Below are 18681 nucleotides of genomic sequence, written 5' to 3' on the forward strand. Positions count from 1 at the left end.
CATTCCTCTAACTTTTGCAGATCCTTTTTCATATTCTCCACTCCCTCTTCGGTGTCTACTCTATTACAAATCTGACTGTGTAGGATTGATCTGTACTAGTCTGCTTGTTTAGTTTTACAATGGGTTAATGTAATGTAATGTAATGTAATGTTTATGTAAGATGCTGCCTGTTCCTAGGTATTCATGTGTGACCTGTGGCTTGTTACTAAAAATCATGTTGTTCATACAGATAGGGGGTGTAAAAAAAAAAATGATGGGCCCCAGGTGACACATATGCTAGGTATGCCACTAGTTGTATGAAAAACAGTCAATCCGATATGTGAAAAACGATTCACTGTAAAAAAAAAAAAAAAAAGCCACTGGCTGTATATCTACTTTCGTTATTCTTTAATGCTACCCTGCACCTGGCGTTTATGTTGACTCAAAATTAGCTGCCTCTTTACCTAGTTTTCCGTCCTAAAATCAGAAGTAAGTATGGTTTGGGTTTTAACAATGCAAAACCGTGGAAGTGCTAAAGTTTTCTCGTATGCCTATAAGCGCACACGAAGCATAGAGTAGGAGCAGTCGTGACCCAGGTGTACTCAGGTGCACTTTGTGTAGGCGCATGTGTGTGACACTTATCGAGTTCCCCAGGTGCCACCACCAGGTACTTTCCCTTCCTGCTCCCTCCAGCCACTGGGGTCCTGCCACTTCCGCTCTCCTCCTAGCCTTCCTCCGCCCGACTGCCACATCCTCCGGTGACGTCAGTGGCCGACGCCATATTGGAGAACGCTCGGCCGTTCCGGAGAGCGACGGAGCTGCTGTGGTTGTTCCAGAAGCGCAGCCTACGCGCCGGACCTCGTGTTTCCTGAGGGGGGTTCATGACTCGCTTCGGCCCAGTCAGCTGTAGCTAGTTTACCCCCCCTCCCCCCGTGTGTTCCCTCACTTCCTTCCCCCCTTGCGTTTTCTCTCCCGCCACTATTGCTGCGGTCGTTGCCGTGCTGCCGCCCTCCTTGCCGGTTCCCCGCCGCGGAGCCCTGTAAGAGCGAGCGGAGCAGGGCAGCGGCGGAAGGAGCAGGATGACGTCCCTGACCCAGCGGAGCTCGGGCCTGGTACAGCGCCGCACCGAGGCCTCGCGCAGCGCGGCGGCTGCCGACAAGGACAAGGTGGCCGAGGGCGACGAGGAGGAAGGCCGCCGAGACGAGCCGGGTGACGACGAGAAGGGAGACTCGAAGGAGACGCGGCTTACGCTCATGGAGGAGGTGTTGCTGCTCGGGCTCAAGGACAGAGAGGTGCGGACACGGCGCTGACTCTCTCCCCACCCCCCATTATTTGCAGCCTGGGGGAACCGGAGAGCCTTGTCGCCTCACGGGATGTGAATTGGGGACGGGGTAAGAGGCTGCTCTCTGGGCTAGTGTAGCTAGGTAAGAGGGCCGTGGAGTCATAGGACAGAATCTGGGATTTCTCTAGCAAATCCCTAGAGCATAAGTGCGATTTCTCAGGTTGGGGTGACAGTGCAACCTATATTGTCATTTTATACACTATTAAGTTGCTCCACGGGTACCAACTTTATGTAATTCTATGGCTTCAGGCTTGCTTAATTTCTTTTAGATGGTAGGTTTGTTTTTCTAACACTAATGCCTTTTAGGGAAAAATATTTACTTAAGAGCAACCGTACTGGGTCAGACTAAAGATTTATTTAGGCTAGTATCCTGCTTCCAGTAATGATTAATCCAGGTCACAAGTACCTGGCAGAATCCTAAAGAGTAGTACGGTTCCATTCTACCGATCTCAGACAATGTTACTTTATACAGGTAGCCTCATCTCTGATATTGCTGTAGCCTCCAGCTGAGTTGTTTTTTTGCAACTGTGGTTGACCCCCACGGTTTGGGAAGTACTGCTGTAGAAAGTTTATTAAGTTTGATTAAATTACTCAGTGCTTGATGAAGATTTTGGTATCTGCAGAAAAGATTTTATTTTTAAAACTTCTATACAGTTTTTTTCCAAGACGGTTTACAAAAAGTTTCATGTATAAAATATTAAAAGAAAGGAAAAAAACAAAAGATTCAATCTTTCCATAATTAGTAGTCTTCATTTCTTCACTTCAAATTTTCATGAAAAATATCTGGTGATTTTTCATTCATTCCATTTTCTCAAGTTCACCATTCACTCATATTTTGGACATTTAAGTCTCTTTTTGTACATTCATATATAAACAAACAGCTCATAGGACGTTTTCATAGGACCCCCAGAATAAGGTGATTATAACCGTGTGTTACTGCATTGCTTTTAATTTGTGAAGAATCATTAAAACTTTTATATCAAGAACATTGTCTCTGCAATTCTGTCTTTGTTTTTGGTTTCCCCTTCATGTTCTGCGGAATTGGTTGGTACTTCTGTTTAAGACAGTTGAATAAAGCCATAGCATGAACATGCCATTTTATCCAGAACACAGTGAAGGCACATTTTTAAGCAAGTTTTTATTCAATGAAAATGTAGACTATTATGTTGAAATTAATTGATATTTCTTATGTTTTTCCGTGGTTTTGTTATGTGTTCCTGGTGTTATATCACTCAGCTTAGATTGTAGACAGGTAATAAATGATCAAATAAGTTGATAAATGAACACCTACTAATAACATTAAGGTGGGATCTAAGAAAAAGTAATTCTCAATCAGAAAAATTTTAAGCATCTGATGAGTTATTCTGAAGAAAAGTCCCATCTCTGTAGGGAGGTGATACTTGACCTAGCAGTTCATGTTTCCTCAGCCCTAGTCAAGTAGTGGAATACTTGAGGTGAAAATCAAATCTGTCTGCATGACACAGTTTTTTATAAAGGAGCACTGGGATGTCAAGCATGTAACCATTGCTCCTAATCCCAGTTCCATGAAAATTGGGTTGCAGTTGTATAACTGAGGCAATGTATACTTTCAATATAGCAACAATCCAGTGGAGCACAAAATTTTTTAAAGTACCATATTCTACAACCCTCTATTTTCAGTTTTGCCACTGGTATTAATAATCCTTATTCTGTCACCATACATCTTTCATGATTGGGGTGGGGACTCATAGCAATTACTAATAACAAAGCTCTGCTTCTAGGTTCACAATTGCTTGCTGAAGCTGATTTTTGTAAAGACCCCCTCCCACCTGCAAGAAATAAATGTGCAGTATGACTTCTGCCATACCTATGTTGCTAGTCATTTCCCTTAGGTAAAGTTGATGGTAGCCAGTCTTATCCCAGGATAAGCAGGCAGCATATTCTCTACATGTGGGTGATGTCATCAACGGAGCCCTGAGCGGACAGTCTCACAAGCAGAGTTGCTTGAAGATCTTCAAGCTTGCGAGTGTACCACGCATGTGCGCCTTCCCGCCTGAGTCAGGGTGTGCGTCTCCTCAGCGTAGCCTCAGTTCATTTTCCGCAGAGCCAGAAGCCCTAAGAACATAAGAACATAAGCAGTGCCTCTGCCGGTCAGACCATAGATCCATCCTGCCCAGCAGTCCGCTCCCGCGGCGGCCCAAACAGGTCACGACTTGTCTGAATCACTAGAAGGGGCTCCCTTGCCACCTTGGTATCTCGTTTAAGTCCTGCCTTCCTATCGAAGTCCTAGCCCTCCAGTCTTGCGCATGCACGACCTGGTTGGTTTATACTCATTACCTGGTTAACATTCTATACTTGTGTTACATCCCAGCTCCTCCCTCAGTATCCCACGATCCCTTTATCCGTCAGGAATCCGTCCAATCCCTGTTTGAATCCCTGGACCGTACTCTGTTCTGCGCGATCGGAGTGCCTCTTGCACCGTGGCTTGCTTCTTTTTTGTTTTGAATTGAGTGAGTCGCTGTGCAGTGCATTTCCTACAAAAAAAACCCCACTTATATTTTTCCCTCTTCATTTCATTTGTCGTTGACCCGGGCCCCGGGTCCGGCTAGACCAACTTACCTCGCGCGACTGCGGCGGTGGTTTGGACTTATGTCCCAGCCTGTTACTGGATTTAAAAAGTGCACTCAGTGCGGTCGGGTTATCTCTATTACTGACCCCCATCGTTGGTGCATTGAGTGCCTCGGGGCCGATCACCAGGTTGAGTCCTGCCCGCCCTGTGCTACCCTTCAACCGCGAGCGCATCGTAGAAGGCAGGCAAAGATCCTCGCACTTTTTGGGGCCATGGATCCCTCAGGCTGTGCAGCCTCGGCTTCGGCCTTGGTCTTGTCAAAGTCGACTTCCTCCGCTAGAACTTTGGGGGATGCTTCGTCGAGACCTGTGGCTTCGGGTAAGTCTCCTCTTCCATCCTCAGGTTCCCTAGCGAAGAAGCCTTCCTTGGGGTCTCAAGGGGGTGCGGTGCTCCATGCCCCATTGAGACCTTCATCCAAGCATGCCTCCACATAACGGGATTACTCTTCTTCAAGGTTGCCCTTGTTGGAGCGCACTGCTGCACCCGTACGACCTGCTTCCATGGTCTCGGTGCCAATGTTCGAGGACATGTTGAAGGCTATCCTGAAGACTCAGCTTTCCTCCACCTTGAGCCAGCTTGCCCCTGCCTCAACCCTGCTCTCAGCAGGCCAGCCTGAGCGTCCGCTCGCGGTCCCTCGGGGACGGTCTCGTTAGTCTCGCCGGCTATCTTCTAGTGATTCTTCCCCTCCTGCTTCGAGGCTTGGATCTCCGACCCGTGGGCCTCGTTCGAAGCACCTGACGAAGTCCGCTTCGTCCTCGAGGCTCCCGCCCTTGAAGCAACCAAGGGACTCACCTCGGCGGGGTAGATCTCCTACCCAGCGGTTCTCGAGACCTTGGCGCGGTCGAGACGCCCCTCCTTCTCGAGGATGGCCCTCCATCTCTCTCTCCGGGACGTAGCAGTTCGAGGTCAAGGACCCCTCCCTCGAAGTCATCGAGGCAGTTGGTCTCTTCTCCGGTTCCTTGGACCCCTGGCTCTTCCCCCGGTAGGGTGCAACACTGGCGCTATTTGACCTCCCCGGGGCTTTGGAGCAGGACTTCATCGTTGTCCTTTTCGCAGGACTCTGACTTGCCAATTATGTATTCTAGGGAAGCGTCCCCTTTTCGGTGGCTCAATGCTCTGGGTCTTCCTCGCTGCACGAGGTCTTTTCTTCTACTCAGACCTCCTCCTTTGCGAGGTTTGTCTCTGACATGGGTAAGGCTCTTCAGCTGGACCTCCAGTCTGAATCCCGGTACACCTAGGAGTATATTTGGATGAGTTGGAGCTCCCTCATCCTCCTAGGGAGTCTTTGCGTCATCCTCTAAATCAGGTTCTGAAACAGACATTCTTCTGGAATCTGGAGACCTCTTATGCCATTCCTGCCATCCCTTCCAAGCTGGAATCTCGCTACCGCACGGTTCCGTGTAAGGGCTTTGAGAAGGTGCAGCTTTCCCAACAGTCCTTGGTTGTGGAATCCTTGCTGAAAAAATCTAACCCCTCGAGGGTTTACGCTGCCGTCCCCCCGGGCAGGGAGGGGCGGACGATGGACAAATTCGGTCACCGGCTCTACCAGAATTCAATTATGGCGAACCGTGTCCTTAATTATAACTTTACTTTCACCTCCTATCTCAAGCACTGCCTGAAGGTTCTTCAGTCTTTCCTTGCTGACTTGCCCACTCGTCGTAAGTTGGAGTTCTGTCAACTTCTGGAGACATTATCCCAAATCCGTCTCTATATGCTCCAGGCCGCTTACGAAGCCTTTGAGCTGTCATCTTGGGTCACGGCCTTTGCGGTGGCGATGCATCGCTTGGCCTGGCTGCGCATCGTGGACATGGACTCCAGTTTGCAGGACCGCTTGGCAAATCTTCCTTGTGTGGGGAACAAACTCTTTGACAACTCGATAGAGGCGGCTACGAAATGCCTTTCGGAGCACGAGCGGTCCTTGGCCTCCCTGGTGCGGCCCAAGGTGCGAGCCCTCCATGCTAAGCAGTATAAGCTTCCTCCACGTTGCTACCCGCAGATGTCCACCCTGGCTCTCTCCCGTCCGCCTCCTCAGCGGCCTCAGCAGCAGCAGCAGCATCCCTCTAAACCTCAGACGCCTGCGGCGGCGAAGCCAGCGCCATCTTTTTGACAATTCCAGTCAGAGCACGCCAGTGCCCTTTGTCCATCAGTCTTCCCCCCCCCCCCCCACCCATCAGGGGTCAACACTGCCATTTTATCATCAGTGAAAGATGATAACAACCAACTCCTGGGTTCTCACCATAATTCGGGAGGGGTATTGTCTTCACTTCCGACAGGTGCCTCCAGATCAGCCCCTAAGAGAGTTTCCTTTCGACGGGTCGCAACCTCCCCTTCTGCTTCAGGAGGCTCAGGCTCTCCTCCATCTCCGGGCTGTCGAGGAGGTCCATGTGTGCCAGCACAACTCGGAGTTTTATTCCCATTTTTTTCTGGTTCCCAAGAAGACCGTGGATTTGCATCCCATCCTGGACCTGAGGGCTCTCAACAAATGTCTGGTCAAAGAAAAGTTTTGCATGCTCTCTGCCGACTTTGTACCCCCTGATGGATGCGGGGAACTGGTTATGCTTCCTGAATCTCAAAGAGGCCTACACGCACATCCCGATTCATCCGGCCTCTCGCCAATTCTTGAGATTTCGGGTGGGGAATCACCATCTGCAGTATCATGTTCTCCCCTTCGGACTCGCATCTTCACTGAGGGTGTTCATGAAGTGTCTGGTAGTGGTTGCTTAGGGGGCTCACCTGGATGGCCTCCGAACTCAAGAGCCATGGTCCAGGGAGGAGAGGTGCTGTCACATCAATCTGTTGGAGCTTCGAGCCATTTTCAATGCTCTCAAGGCTTTTTTTCATCTGCTTCGCAACCACGTGGTTCTTGTTCTATGTCAACAAACGGGGGTACGGGTTCCCTGTCTCTTTGCCAAGAAGCTCTGAGGCTTTGGGAATGGGCGATCAGTCACAACATCTTTCTCAGAGCAGTCTACATTCAGGGCCAGCAAAACTGCTTGGCGACAAGCTGAGTCGCCTTTTACAACCTCACGAATGGTCCCTCCATTCATCGACCCTGCGTCAGTTATTTGCTCAGTGGGGGACTCCGCAAGTGGATCTGTTTGCATCCCCCCTCAACCACAAGTTGCCTCGGTTCTGCTCCAGGATTTATTCTCCTCACTGGCTCGAGGCGGATGCTTTCCTTCTGGACTGGACGGGCCTGTTTCTCTACGTGTTCCCTCCATTCCCTCTGATTTTGAAGACTCTCTGTATGCTCAAGCCTGTCCACGCCACCATGATTCTGATAGCTCCTCAGTGTCAGGGAACCTCTGCTTCTTGCAGTTTTTCCTTCTCTTCTGTCTCAGAGTCAAGGCTCTCTTCTTCATCCCAATCTGCAGTCTCTACTCTTGACAGCTTGGTACCTCGTCACCTGATTGCCTCGTTTCAATTTCTCTCAGGTCTGTTCGGGATGATCTCGAGGCTTCTAGAAAGCGGTCCATTCACCAGTGTTATTCTCAGAAGTGGACCAGATTTTCCTCTTGGAGCGCTACGTTCCTCTTGGAGCCGCAGTCTGCCTCCTTGTCGTCCATCCTGGACTATCTGCTGCACTTATCCCGGTCTGGGTTCCAATCAACTTCTTTTCGAGTACACCTCAGTGTCATTGCTGCTTTTCATCAGCCGCTTGAGGGGAAACCGCTCTCTGCATCCAGTGGTTTGCCGATTTATGAAGGGTCTTTTCAATGTTCATCTCCACTCAAATCTCCTGTGGTTTGGGATCTCAATGTTATCCTTTCTCAGTTGATGAAACCTCCCTTTGGGCCGATTGACCATGCTCATTTGAAGTACCTCACTTGGAAGGTAGTGTTTCTTATTGCTTTCACATCTGATTTCAGGGTCAGTGAGCTGCAAGCTTTGGTTGTGGATACACCTTTCACCGTTTTTCATCATGATAAGGCGGTCCTTGGTACTCGTCCTAAATTCTTGCCTAAGGTGGTTTCAGATTTCCACCTCAACCAATCCATTGTTCTTCCAGTGTTTTTTCCTAAGCCTCATTCTCACCCTGGAGAAGTGGCGCTTCACACTTTGGACTGTAAGCATGTGTTGGCTTTCTACTTGCAACGTACTCAGGCTCATCAACTCTTCATATCCTTTGATCCGAATCGGTTGGGGCATCCCGTGTCTAAGCGAACCTTATCCAACTGGTTGGCTGCTTGTATCTCTTTCTGCTACGCTCAGGCTGATCTCCCTCTGCAGGGTCGGGTCACGGTGCATAAGGTCAGAGCTATGGCGGCATCTGTAGCTTTCCTCGGATCAACTCCTATTGAGGAAATTTGTAAGGCTGCCACTTGATCCTCGGTTCATACCTTCACTTCTCAAAATTTCTAGATACCTTTTCCAGACAGGACAGCCAGTTTGGACGGTCAGTTTTGCGTAATCTGTTCTCCTAATTTGCCAAATATCCCACCGTCCCTATTGGTTAGCTTGGAGGTTACCCACATGTAGAGAATATGCTGCCTGCTTGTCCTGGGATAAAGCACAGTTACTTACCATAACAGGTGTTATCCAGGGACAACAAGCAGATATTCTCGCAACTCACCCACCTCCCCGGGTTGGCTTCTTTGCTAGCTATCTGAGGCCACGCTGAGGAGACACATGCCCTGACTCGGGCGGGAAGGCATATGCGCGGTACACTCGCAAGCTTGAAGATCTAAAAGCAAGTTTGCTTGCAAGACTGTCCGCTCGGGGCTCCGTTGATGATGTCACCCACATGTAGAGAATATCTGCCTGCTGTCCCTGGATAACACCTGTTATGGTAAGTAACTGTGCTTTCTAGGTTTTGGTTCCAGTCACTTTAAGCCCCATGGTCCTGCCCTGTTTATCTTCCTCTAAGTGAAATTCAAAAGTATATACTGTATATGTGTGTGTATATCTATCTATATAGATATTTTCCCCTCATGTATTTGTTGCTGCCATGCACTCTTATCAACACCACCGTAGCCTTCTGGGGGGGAGTGATGTGAAGAAAAATATTCTCTTTCAGCTATTCAGAGCTCTTTTCTCTCCCTGAAGTATCTTCTGAAATAATTAAGTGAATACACAAAATGTTAAAACTATTTGAATAATTAAAAGTTTACTTCATTTTACATGTCAATATATGCATTAGAGAATGACACGGGGGAAAGATTTGTCCCTATCCCCACAAGCTTGGTCCCCGCAAACCATCTGATCCCATCCACAAGCCTCGAATAATTATGATTTTATATTGAACTTTTATTATTTCTTTTTATACTTTAATAAAATATCTGTACAATTGTCATTTTATAAACACAAATAATACAGAGCAGGAATCTCCCTGTCTCCCCTCCCCTTCACAAATATCCCCTCCACTATCAAGAAAACTGAATAAGCCAAATTACTACAGAATGCTACACAGAAAAATCACGCTAACAAAATACCGAAGTCCCCCATGACAGGAATAGTGTTAGGGGAGTGCAACTAGGGCAACTGGCCACTGGTCAGAGAGAGCTCTAAGCCAGCTGGACGCTAAAGAAGCATGGCCTGGACTTTGCAGTCCCCAGTTATGTCTAACATCAGCTCTAGCAGGATACATATTTCAAATCTAATATATTTTAATCACAAAATAGAAAATTTATTTTTTTCTACCTTTTGTCTCATCATTTTATTCTTCAAATCATGTTGGTCTCAGGTGCTTGTCTCTGTTTTCTTTTGTTTTATCTTAACTCACTTGCCAAGGTCTTCAGACAGTTTTGATATTTCTTCTTTCTTCATGCTCACTATCTATCTTTTATCTCTATGTATGTATTGTTCCTCATGTTCAGCATCTCTCTTCTCTGTCTCCTATACGTCCCTTTCTAGTATTTTCCCTGTGCCCATCTCCATGCCTTCATTAGCTTACCATTCTATGATACCCACTATAATAATAATAACTTTATTCTTCTATACCGCCATAGTCAGATGACTTCTAGGCAGGGATGGACAATCAGCAAATTGCAGAATGCAAGAAGTGAGGGTACAACTTATTACACAAGAAATAGATAAAAGGAAAATAATAATAATAATCTCCCCAACCCTGCTGCTGTCAGATACCTATACCCACTATAACCTCCCCAACCCTGAAATGTCCTGCCTAAATTAGATTGTAAGCTCTTCTGAGCAGAGACTGTCTATTGTATGTTAAAATGTACAGTGCTGGGTACACCTTTCAACGCTATAGAAATAATAAATAGTAGTATCTCCTCCCCCTGTGTATAGTATCGCTCCTCTATATCCCTATGCCTCCCTGACCAGCATCTTCCTTGTGCGTTCTTATTCTCCCCCATGTCTAGCCATCTTCTCTCTGTGTCCATATACTCTTCCATGTCTACCATTACCCTTTTGTGTCCATATACCACCCCAATGCAGAAATCCCCTTTTTATCCCTGTTCCTATGCTCCCATTAGATTCAAACGGTTTTATTGATGCAAACATCATCAAATACAACAAATATATTATCAAGGCACTGATTACAAGAATAATGCATCAAATATAATAAAATAATATACATAATAAAATAAACATTCCATTTTTAATAAACCCCCACTTTATCTATATGTGACTGTGTTTGAACCTTTCAATAACCTGTACTGCCCCTCTCCACACCCTCCCCACCCCACCCAATGGTACTCTCTACCCTACCTTATCAAAACATAACAGTATTATTTTCAATCAATTAAATAAAAGCCCAGTTAAGAGACCCAACTTAAAACCGCACTACGGCCCTTAGAATGTAAATCTTGCAAATATGAATCCCAGGTTTGTAGAAACAACATCTTTCGCTTTCTAGTAAATCCAGCATCTCTAGCTTCCCAAATGGCCAACTGATGTAATTGGTTTCGCCAATGCCAAAACCTCGGAGAGTCAGGGATCGTCCAATATTGAAGTATACATTTTCTAGCCAATAGACTCATTTTCCTACACAGTGCCTTATGTCCCTTAAGCAAATGGCCAAAAGCTTCTGACAAACCAAAATAAAGAGGGAAGGAGAGCAGCGCAAAGATCTTCCAATTATCTTTGACATATAATTTATTATTCGCTTCCAAAAGTGCTGAATTATGGGACAAAACCAAAATGCATGACCTAAAGTATGACCCTCCCACATTTATGACATAATGGTGTAGGAAGACTTCCACTATAAAACAATTGTGTATGCGTATAATAGGCACGTAATGTAACCTTATAATATGTTTCTCTTATATGAGACCTAAATCTACACCTAGATGATCAATCATCCAAACAAGTAGACAACTTTCTCTCATTTCTCAAAGCCTTATCCTTCCAAATGCTAAATCCACAAACAACTCATGAAAAAGGCCACCAACTTGATATTGCAGCCTTCATGACCCACCAGCCATCCTTAACAGAAATTCATACATCTAACGGAACATGGTCCAGATCCATCTGGTCAGACCACTACACCTACACTTTCAACATCAACTGGACCAAAAACAACAAAAAACTATAAGAAAACTCAATAAAGTAACATACGCCTCACGCAAACACATCGAACCCTCCATATTCTGGTCTAAAATAGATGAAACTGTTCTAGAAAACAACCCGGAGGGCTTCATCTTACATTGGGAAAGACTTTGCTCCAATACCCTTGATGATTTAGCCCCACTGCAAACCAAATCCAGACCCAGCAGGAGATCAGATAAATGGTTTGATTCCAAACTGCTACAACTCAAAAGACAATGTAGATGACTAGAGAGAAAATGGAGAAAATCGAACTCGGATCATACAAAATCCGCCTGGAAAAAAATCAACAAACAATACAAATCACAATTAAGGGACAAGAGAAAAGCACACTACACCAACCTAATAGGCACTGAAACCCAAGACACCAAAAAACTATTCCAAATTCTAAAAACCCTAACCGACACCAAACCCTACCTGACCACTAACAATACTACCCCCCCAGCCACTCTATTAGCAGAACACTTCCAAAATAAAATTACCAATGCAAGAGCTACCCTCAATGACACCTCTACCTATCCTAACGAATTCACAATTCTCTCCTTAGATAGAGATTCTACTGCATCAGATAGAATATGGTCTCAATTCCCCAACATACAATGGCCTGAATTCAACAAATACTACAAAAAAATACAGCCATGTATCCTGTGACCTCAACAACTGTCCACCATATCTCCTAAAAACATCCAGCACAAAATTCCGCGCTCTTCTTCTAAACTGGATACAAATCTCGCTAATAAATGGCCACTACCCTACCAACCTCAGTGAAATCATCATCACCCCGATCCTCAAAGACCCCAAAGGACCGATAGACCAAACAGCCAACTACAGACCCATTACCTTTATTCCACTCTACGTCAAAATAATAGAAGGACTAGTTGCCAAATTCCTCTCCAATTACCTAGAAAACCCATCCCACACAATCCGGCTTCAGAAACAACTTCAGTACGGAAACACTACTAGGATCTCTCTTGGACACGACAACATCTCAGCACAGGGAAAAAAATGATGCTCATACAACTAGACCGTACCGCTGCATTCGACTTGGTGGACCATAACATTCTACTACAAATCCTGGATACAATAGGTATCACAGATAAAGTATACACATGGTTTGAAGGATTCCTTAAATCAAGAACCTATAGAGTAAAATCAGACAAACAAAAATCTGAACCTTGGTCAAACCCCTGCGGAGTTCCCCAAGGATCCCCTTTATCCCCGACTCTCTTCAATCTCTATACAGCCTCCCTCAGCTCTCACCTGGACAAACAAGGCATAACCTCCTACAGCTATGCCGATGACATTACCATTCTCATACCCTTCGATCAACCTGAACTCTCCATGACGAACACAATATACCAAACACTAAAATCAATAGCAACCTGGATGAAAGATCACAAACTGAAATTGAACCCAGATAAAACGAAATTCATCCTCCTAGAAAACAACAAAATACCAACCATAACCAACATTGAAATCAACGCAATCAACTATCCCATACAAACCACCCTAAAACTGCTAGGAATAACTATCGACAGATGCTGTACCATGCAACTGCAAATCAATAAAACAATACAAAAGTCATTCTTAGTCATGAGAAACTTAAGACAAGTTCGGAAATTCTTCGAGAAAACTCAATTCCAGCTCATAGTTTAGTCCTTAATACTAGGCCTACTTGACTACTGTAATATCCTCTACCTCCCATGCCCTACAACCATACAAAACAACTACAAACTATCCAAAACACAGCACTAAGACTCATCTACTCATTAAAGAAACATGATCACATTACAGAAGCATATCTCCAATCACACTGGCTTCCGATCCCAGCAAGAATATAATTTAAATTCTACTGCCTACTATTTAAGACTTTAAACGGAGACAGTCCAAACTACTGAATAACCACCTAATCCACAACACCGCAACCAGACATAGGAAAACTCACACCCCATTCTCATATCCCCCAATTAAGGAGGTCAAACGGAAAAAACTATATGATGGCCTCCTGGCCACTCAAGCAGCCAAACTAGACAACCAAATCGCCAATCTACTGACGGCATCCCTCGGCTACAAGACTTTTAGAAAAGAAATAAAGGCCATACTCTTCAAGAAAACTCTGAAAAAAGAAATAATACCGCAAGTCTCAAACTCCACCTCTCACTAAAGCCAACTACCCCAAACAAATAACCTTACCCATTTCTTACTCTTTTTGAAAATGACCAATTTTTTTTTTTTTTGTAAGTTCTTGTTGTAATACATCTTGGATAATTCTTTTGTAATCCGCCTTGAACTGCAAGGTAATGGCAGAATAGAAATCCCTAATGTAATGTAATGTACACGACGTCACCCCAGTTGTTGCTCTTAAAGTACGGGCAACATCCCAATGACTCAAATTAAGCTGCAAATCTTTCTCCCATTTATCCCAAATATTCTGATAGTTCTTATCTGGTTGTAATTTTTGTAAAATAGCATAAATACTAGACACCGAAAGAGACATCCCCTCCTCCTGAAAAAACAACTCTCTCAATCTAGCCCCCAAATGCAAACTCAACTGTGCTCTGTCAAAGGATCTCACAAAATGTTCCACTTGTATACATGCAAACTGCGCTCCCCAAGTCTCTCCCACCTTAGCTAACAATTCTGCACGGGTCAATAGCTCCCCCTCATCTCTCAGTATATGTTCCAATCTTGAAATTCCTCTTGCTCCCCATAATCTGTACTCCCTAGAGTCTCTATCCGGGAGAAAAGCCGGATTACCCTGCAAAGGCAAGAGATCAGTGACCATCGGATTCCCTCCCAATAATTGCACAAGCCAACTCCATGCCGTCTCACTTTCCTTAGCAACAGCAGCAGATGAATCCAGAGACCAATGGGATAGCCCACATCTACCAGCAGGCGGAGATAGAGAAACTGATTAACAGGTGGTCCTATTGACTAGCACTCCTCCTGTATCTCCAGGAGGTGATAGTCGCTATTCAACTAGCTCCTGGATTCTGGCTATGTCTGGAACCTTATTTCTCCTGTGGAGGTTTCTCTTCAGTGAGCCTGCCATTCTATTTCTCCTGTTGAAGTTTTCTCTTCAGTGAGACAGGGGTGTCTGGCTGAATGTGCCGGCTTTAGGCGTTACACCTGGGCCCCCCCAGGTTCCTGCCTCACCCTTCCTCCAGTGATAGAGGGTCTGACTGGGTCTCTATGTGTATGTATATTTTTCTTCTTTCCCTTAATAAAGAAAAAAAAAAAAGAGACCACAGGGAATATATACAATTGTCTGCCCTGCTAGAGCTGAGCAACCAGCAATAACCAGCTTCAACCGGCACTTGCTGTCCTCTGCAAGCCCTGACTCAGAGTTTATTGTGAGTATGTTTTGGTTAGGCTTCTTGTTCGCTGCAGGTTTGTTGGTCGCTGGTGTATGTTTGTGAGGGAGCCTTTCCTCTATGGGTTCCGGCGTTGCGGGTGAGTGACTTTGCTGTGAGCAATTTTATTTCTAGCCGCATACGTTGTGAGGCTGGGTTTTGGGTGATGTTCAACGCCTAATTCCTTTCGGCACAGGAGTGTCTGTTGGCTGTGGGGAGCTCCGGGTATGTGTTTACTGGAGCATGAAGGAGCGGTTATTTCCCGCGCTTCTTTCTTAACGCTGTCGGCAGTGCTGCAGCGTTCAAGCACTTTTTCCCCGAGCTGTTTTTTACTTCAGTTTTGCGGCGGCCTAGGTTGGCAGGGCAGTGCATGTTTGATGAGGGAGCTCTGGGTTTGTATTTACCGGAGCATGGAAGGAACGGTTATTTCCCGCACACGGGAGCCGTACACTTATTTTCGTACGCTGTCCACGGTGCCACAGCGTTTGAACGGTTCTCCTCCAGGCTGTTTTTTCCTCCACTTTGGCGGTGGTCTGTTTGTTCGTGTTGGCCGCATTACAATAGTGTCGAAGCTGCGGCTGTCGGGTTTGTTTTCTCCCCAGTGCTGCTTCTCATTTCATATGCTTTCTGCTGGCATGGGGCCTATCTTGAACGGCCTGAGGATGTTTCAGGGGGTGTTTTCACTCAGTGCTCCTCGGTTTTGGATGGTTTCTGACCTGGAGGGCAGGAGGCTCATTATCCCAGGACAAGCAGGCAGGTATTCTCACTAGTAGGTGATGTCATCCGACAGAGCCCCGATACGGACATCTTGCAAGCATGTCTTGCTTGAAGAAACTCAGAAGTTTCGAGATGCCCGCACCGCGCATGCGCCAGTGCCTTCCCGCCCGATGTACCGGGCGTGTCTCCTCAGTTCTTTTCTTTCCGCGGAGCTGAGAAGTTTCACTTCAATCTGCGCTGACTGAATTTCAGTAAAATTTGCCTTCTTTGTACCGCGTTATTTGTTTATTTGATTTATTTCAACTTTAATTTAGTTTTCCTTTAAAAAAAAAAAAAAGTTAAAATTATTTCTTCCGGCGGTTCGGCCGGGCTGGCCTCGTGGCTTAGGCCCAGCGCCTTCGACCTTGCGGCGACGATTTTCTGGCCTATGTCCCAGCCGATCACCGGTTTTAAAAAGTGCAGCAAGTGCCAGCGTGCGATTTCGTTGACGGACCCGCATCGACGCTGTCTTCAGTGTCTTGGTCCAGAACACGTTCCGAAATCGTGCCGGCCTTGTTCCACGCTTACTGCGCGCTCGTTTAAACGGCGCTGCTTGCTCTGGGAGTCGATGTTTAAGATGGAGACTGCCAAGGAGCCGTCTGCTTCCACTTCTACTGATGTTTCGCCGGTCCGTGCGAAACCTGCATCGACGACTCCTGCATCTGGCATTGTGAAGCCGGCATCGTTCACTCCGACTTCAGCCTCGAGTTCGACACCGGTGCCTGTCCCCGTCTCCTCGGCTCAGGTACCGCCTTCCACTGTCCCTCCGGTGGTCATCAAAGTGCCTAAAGCTAGCAAGCAGAAGCACTTGGCCGCAAAGGAGCGCGAAGACCGTGCTGGAGGACCCCCTTTCAGTGCAGATCCCTCCATATCGGCTTCGCTGCGATCCCTGCTGGAAGCTCAGTTTGTCGAGCTTATGCAGTCTATGGGACCCCGGCTTATCGCCTCCATTCAGGGTGACCTCCCGGTCCCGGGGGGCAGACCGCCCCCTCCCCCTCCTCCTCGTCGTTCGATCTCACTTCTCGACGAGGAGGATCGGCAGAGGGCGGCGGGAGCCTCGAGGCGGGCTTCCTTTAGTGATATGCCGCCTTTGGAGCCCATCACGCCTCCTAGACATCAGAGTACTATGTCAGCCCCTGATAATCGGAGTCCTGGGCATACAGCATCGCAGGAAGAGTTCTTCCGCACTCCATACCAGGCCTGGGTGGCATCGCGTGAATCCGCATCCTTGCCACCTCTACGATCCACTGCATCTAGTCCCATCCATTCCTTGGAGGCTTCGGGGGACCGGGCGATGCACAGGAGGTCTCGTTCCCCATCCCGACACCGGGAGGGGCATCGATCTCGACACTCATCTCGACACTCCTCGCGTCATTCGGAGGTGTCTCCGCAAAAGAAGATGCAGCGTATGGGATACTCCTCCTCGGATTTATCCCCGCCTGAGGGACCGGAGTATGAGGAACCATCTACCTCCTATTCTCCTTGCCGCTCCCAGCTCTCTCTGGACCCGGAGGCTTCCACTTCTTCTAGTCCGTCTCGCCGGCCGGCGCTGGCGGACCAACTGTCCTTTTCTTTCTTCCTCCGACAAATGGCGGATGACTTGGATGTAACTTTGGACACTGGTTCTCGATATTCCAAGGAGTATCTGGACACCATGCATTTGCCTCACCCTCCGGCGGAGACGCTCCGGCTTCCTCTGCATAAACTGCTTGACCAGACTTTCATGCGCTGTTTTGAAACACCATATTCCATCCCTGCAGTTCCCAGTAAGTTGGATGCTCGATACCGCATCGTCCACCACAAAGGGTTTGAGGGGGCGCAACTATCTCATCAGTCCCTTCTGGTCGAGTCCTCCCTCAAACGGTCTCATCCCTCCCAGGTTTATGCCTCAGTACCACCAGGCCGAGAAGGGAGGACGATGGATAAGTTTGGTAGACGTATCTACCAGAACTCTATGATGGCGTCTCGAGTGCTCAATTACAATTTCTTCTTTTCTTCATATTTGGACTTCTTCTTGCCGGTGCTCCGCAAGTTCATACCTTTCATCGATGCTCAGGCTCGATACGAGTTTGAAGAGGTGGTGGCGACCCTTTCCCAGTTACGCCTCCAGCTGATGCAATCCTCCTACGATGCCTTCGAGCTCTCGGCACGTGCTGCTGCCTGTTCGGTAGCCATGCGTCGCCTGGCATGGCTTCGTACGATTGATATGGATCCAAACCTCCAAGACAGACTTGCAAATGTGCCTTGTGCGGGGGCGGATCTGTTTGATGAGTCTATCGAGACTGTTACTAAGATGCTTTCGGATCATGAGAAGTCCTTCCAGTCTATCCTACGACCTAAACCCAAGCCTCAACAGTCTCGACCCACTAGGCCGCCTTTGATTTACCAGCGGCGTTATCAGCCGAGGCAAGCTCCTCCTGCGAGACAACCTGCGAAGAGACAGCCTCCCCAGAAGCCTCAGCAGAAGCCTCAGATGCCGGCTGCACCCAAGGCTACTCAGCCTTTTTGACTCTCTTCCAGGGAGCATAACCGACCTCGTTCTGTCTCCCCCCCGTTTTTCCCATTGGGGGTCGTCTCCATCATTTTTGTCATCGATGGGAGACAATCACCACGGACCTTTGGGTCCTTACCATCGTAAGAGAGGGATACTCTCTTCATTTCCAACGGGTCCCCCCGGACCACCCGCCAAGAGAGTATCCTTCCAACTTGACGCAGACCGCTCTTCTCCTCCAGGAGGCTCAGGCTCTGCTTCGGCTTCGGGCCGTCGAGCCGGTTCCATTAGATCAGCAAAACCGGGGGTTTTACTCCCGGTACTTCCTGGTCCCGAAGAAGACGGGCGATCTGCGTCCCATTTTGGACCTTCGAGTCCTCAACAAGTTTTTGGTCAAGGAGCGGTTCCGTATGCTAACCCTTGCTTCTCTCTATCCCCTCCTCGAGCAGAACGATTGGTTATGCTCTCTGGACCTCAAGGAGGCCTACACTCACATCCCTATTCATCTGGCCTCCCGCAAGTTCCTCAGATTTCGGGTGGGAAATCTACATCTGCAGTATCGAGTGCTTCCATTCGGCCTTTCCTCGTCTCCCAGAGTCTTCACGAAGTGTCTGGTGGTGGTGGCCGCTGCACTCCGGAACAT

At 47.3% G+C, this 18681-nt stretch overlaps 1 protein-coding gene across 1 annotated transcript in view; it reads left to right on the top strand.

Moving 5' to 3' along the window:
• The first annotated feature begins 719 nt into the window (after positions 1-719).
• The window catches only part of GOLPH3 (golgi phosphoprotein 3), an 88688-nt gene continuing 70726 nt past the window's right edge, over positions 720-18681 (top strand). Inside the window, exon 1 of the mRNA XM_033933392.1 lies at positions 720-1271. Within this exon, the coding sequence (XP_033789283.1) occupies positions 1059-1271 (213 nt within the window). The 5' untranslated portion in view covers positions 720-1058. The remainder of the gene's footprint in view (positions 1272-18681) is intronic.

The sequence above is a fragment of the Geotrypetes seraphini genome, chromosome 1, assembly GCF_902459505.1.
Source record: "Geotrypetes seraphini chromosome 1, aGeoSer1.1, whole genome shotgun sequence".
Lineage (NCBI taxonomy): Eukaryota > Metazoa > Chordata > Amphibia > Gymnophiona > Dermophiidae > Geotrypetes > Geotrypetes seraphini.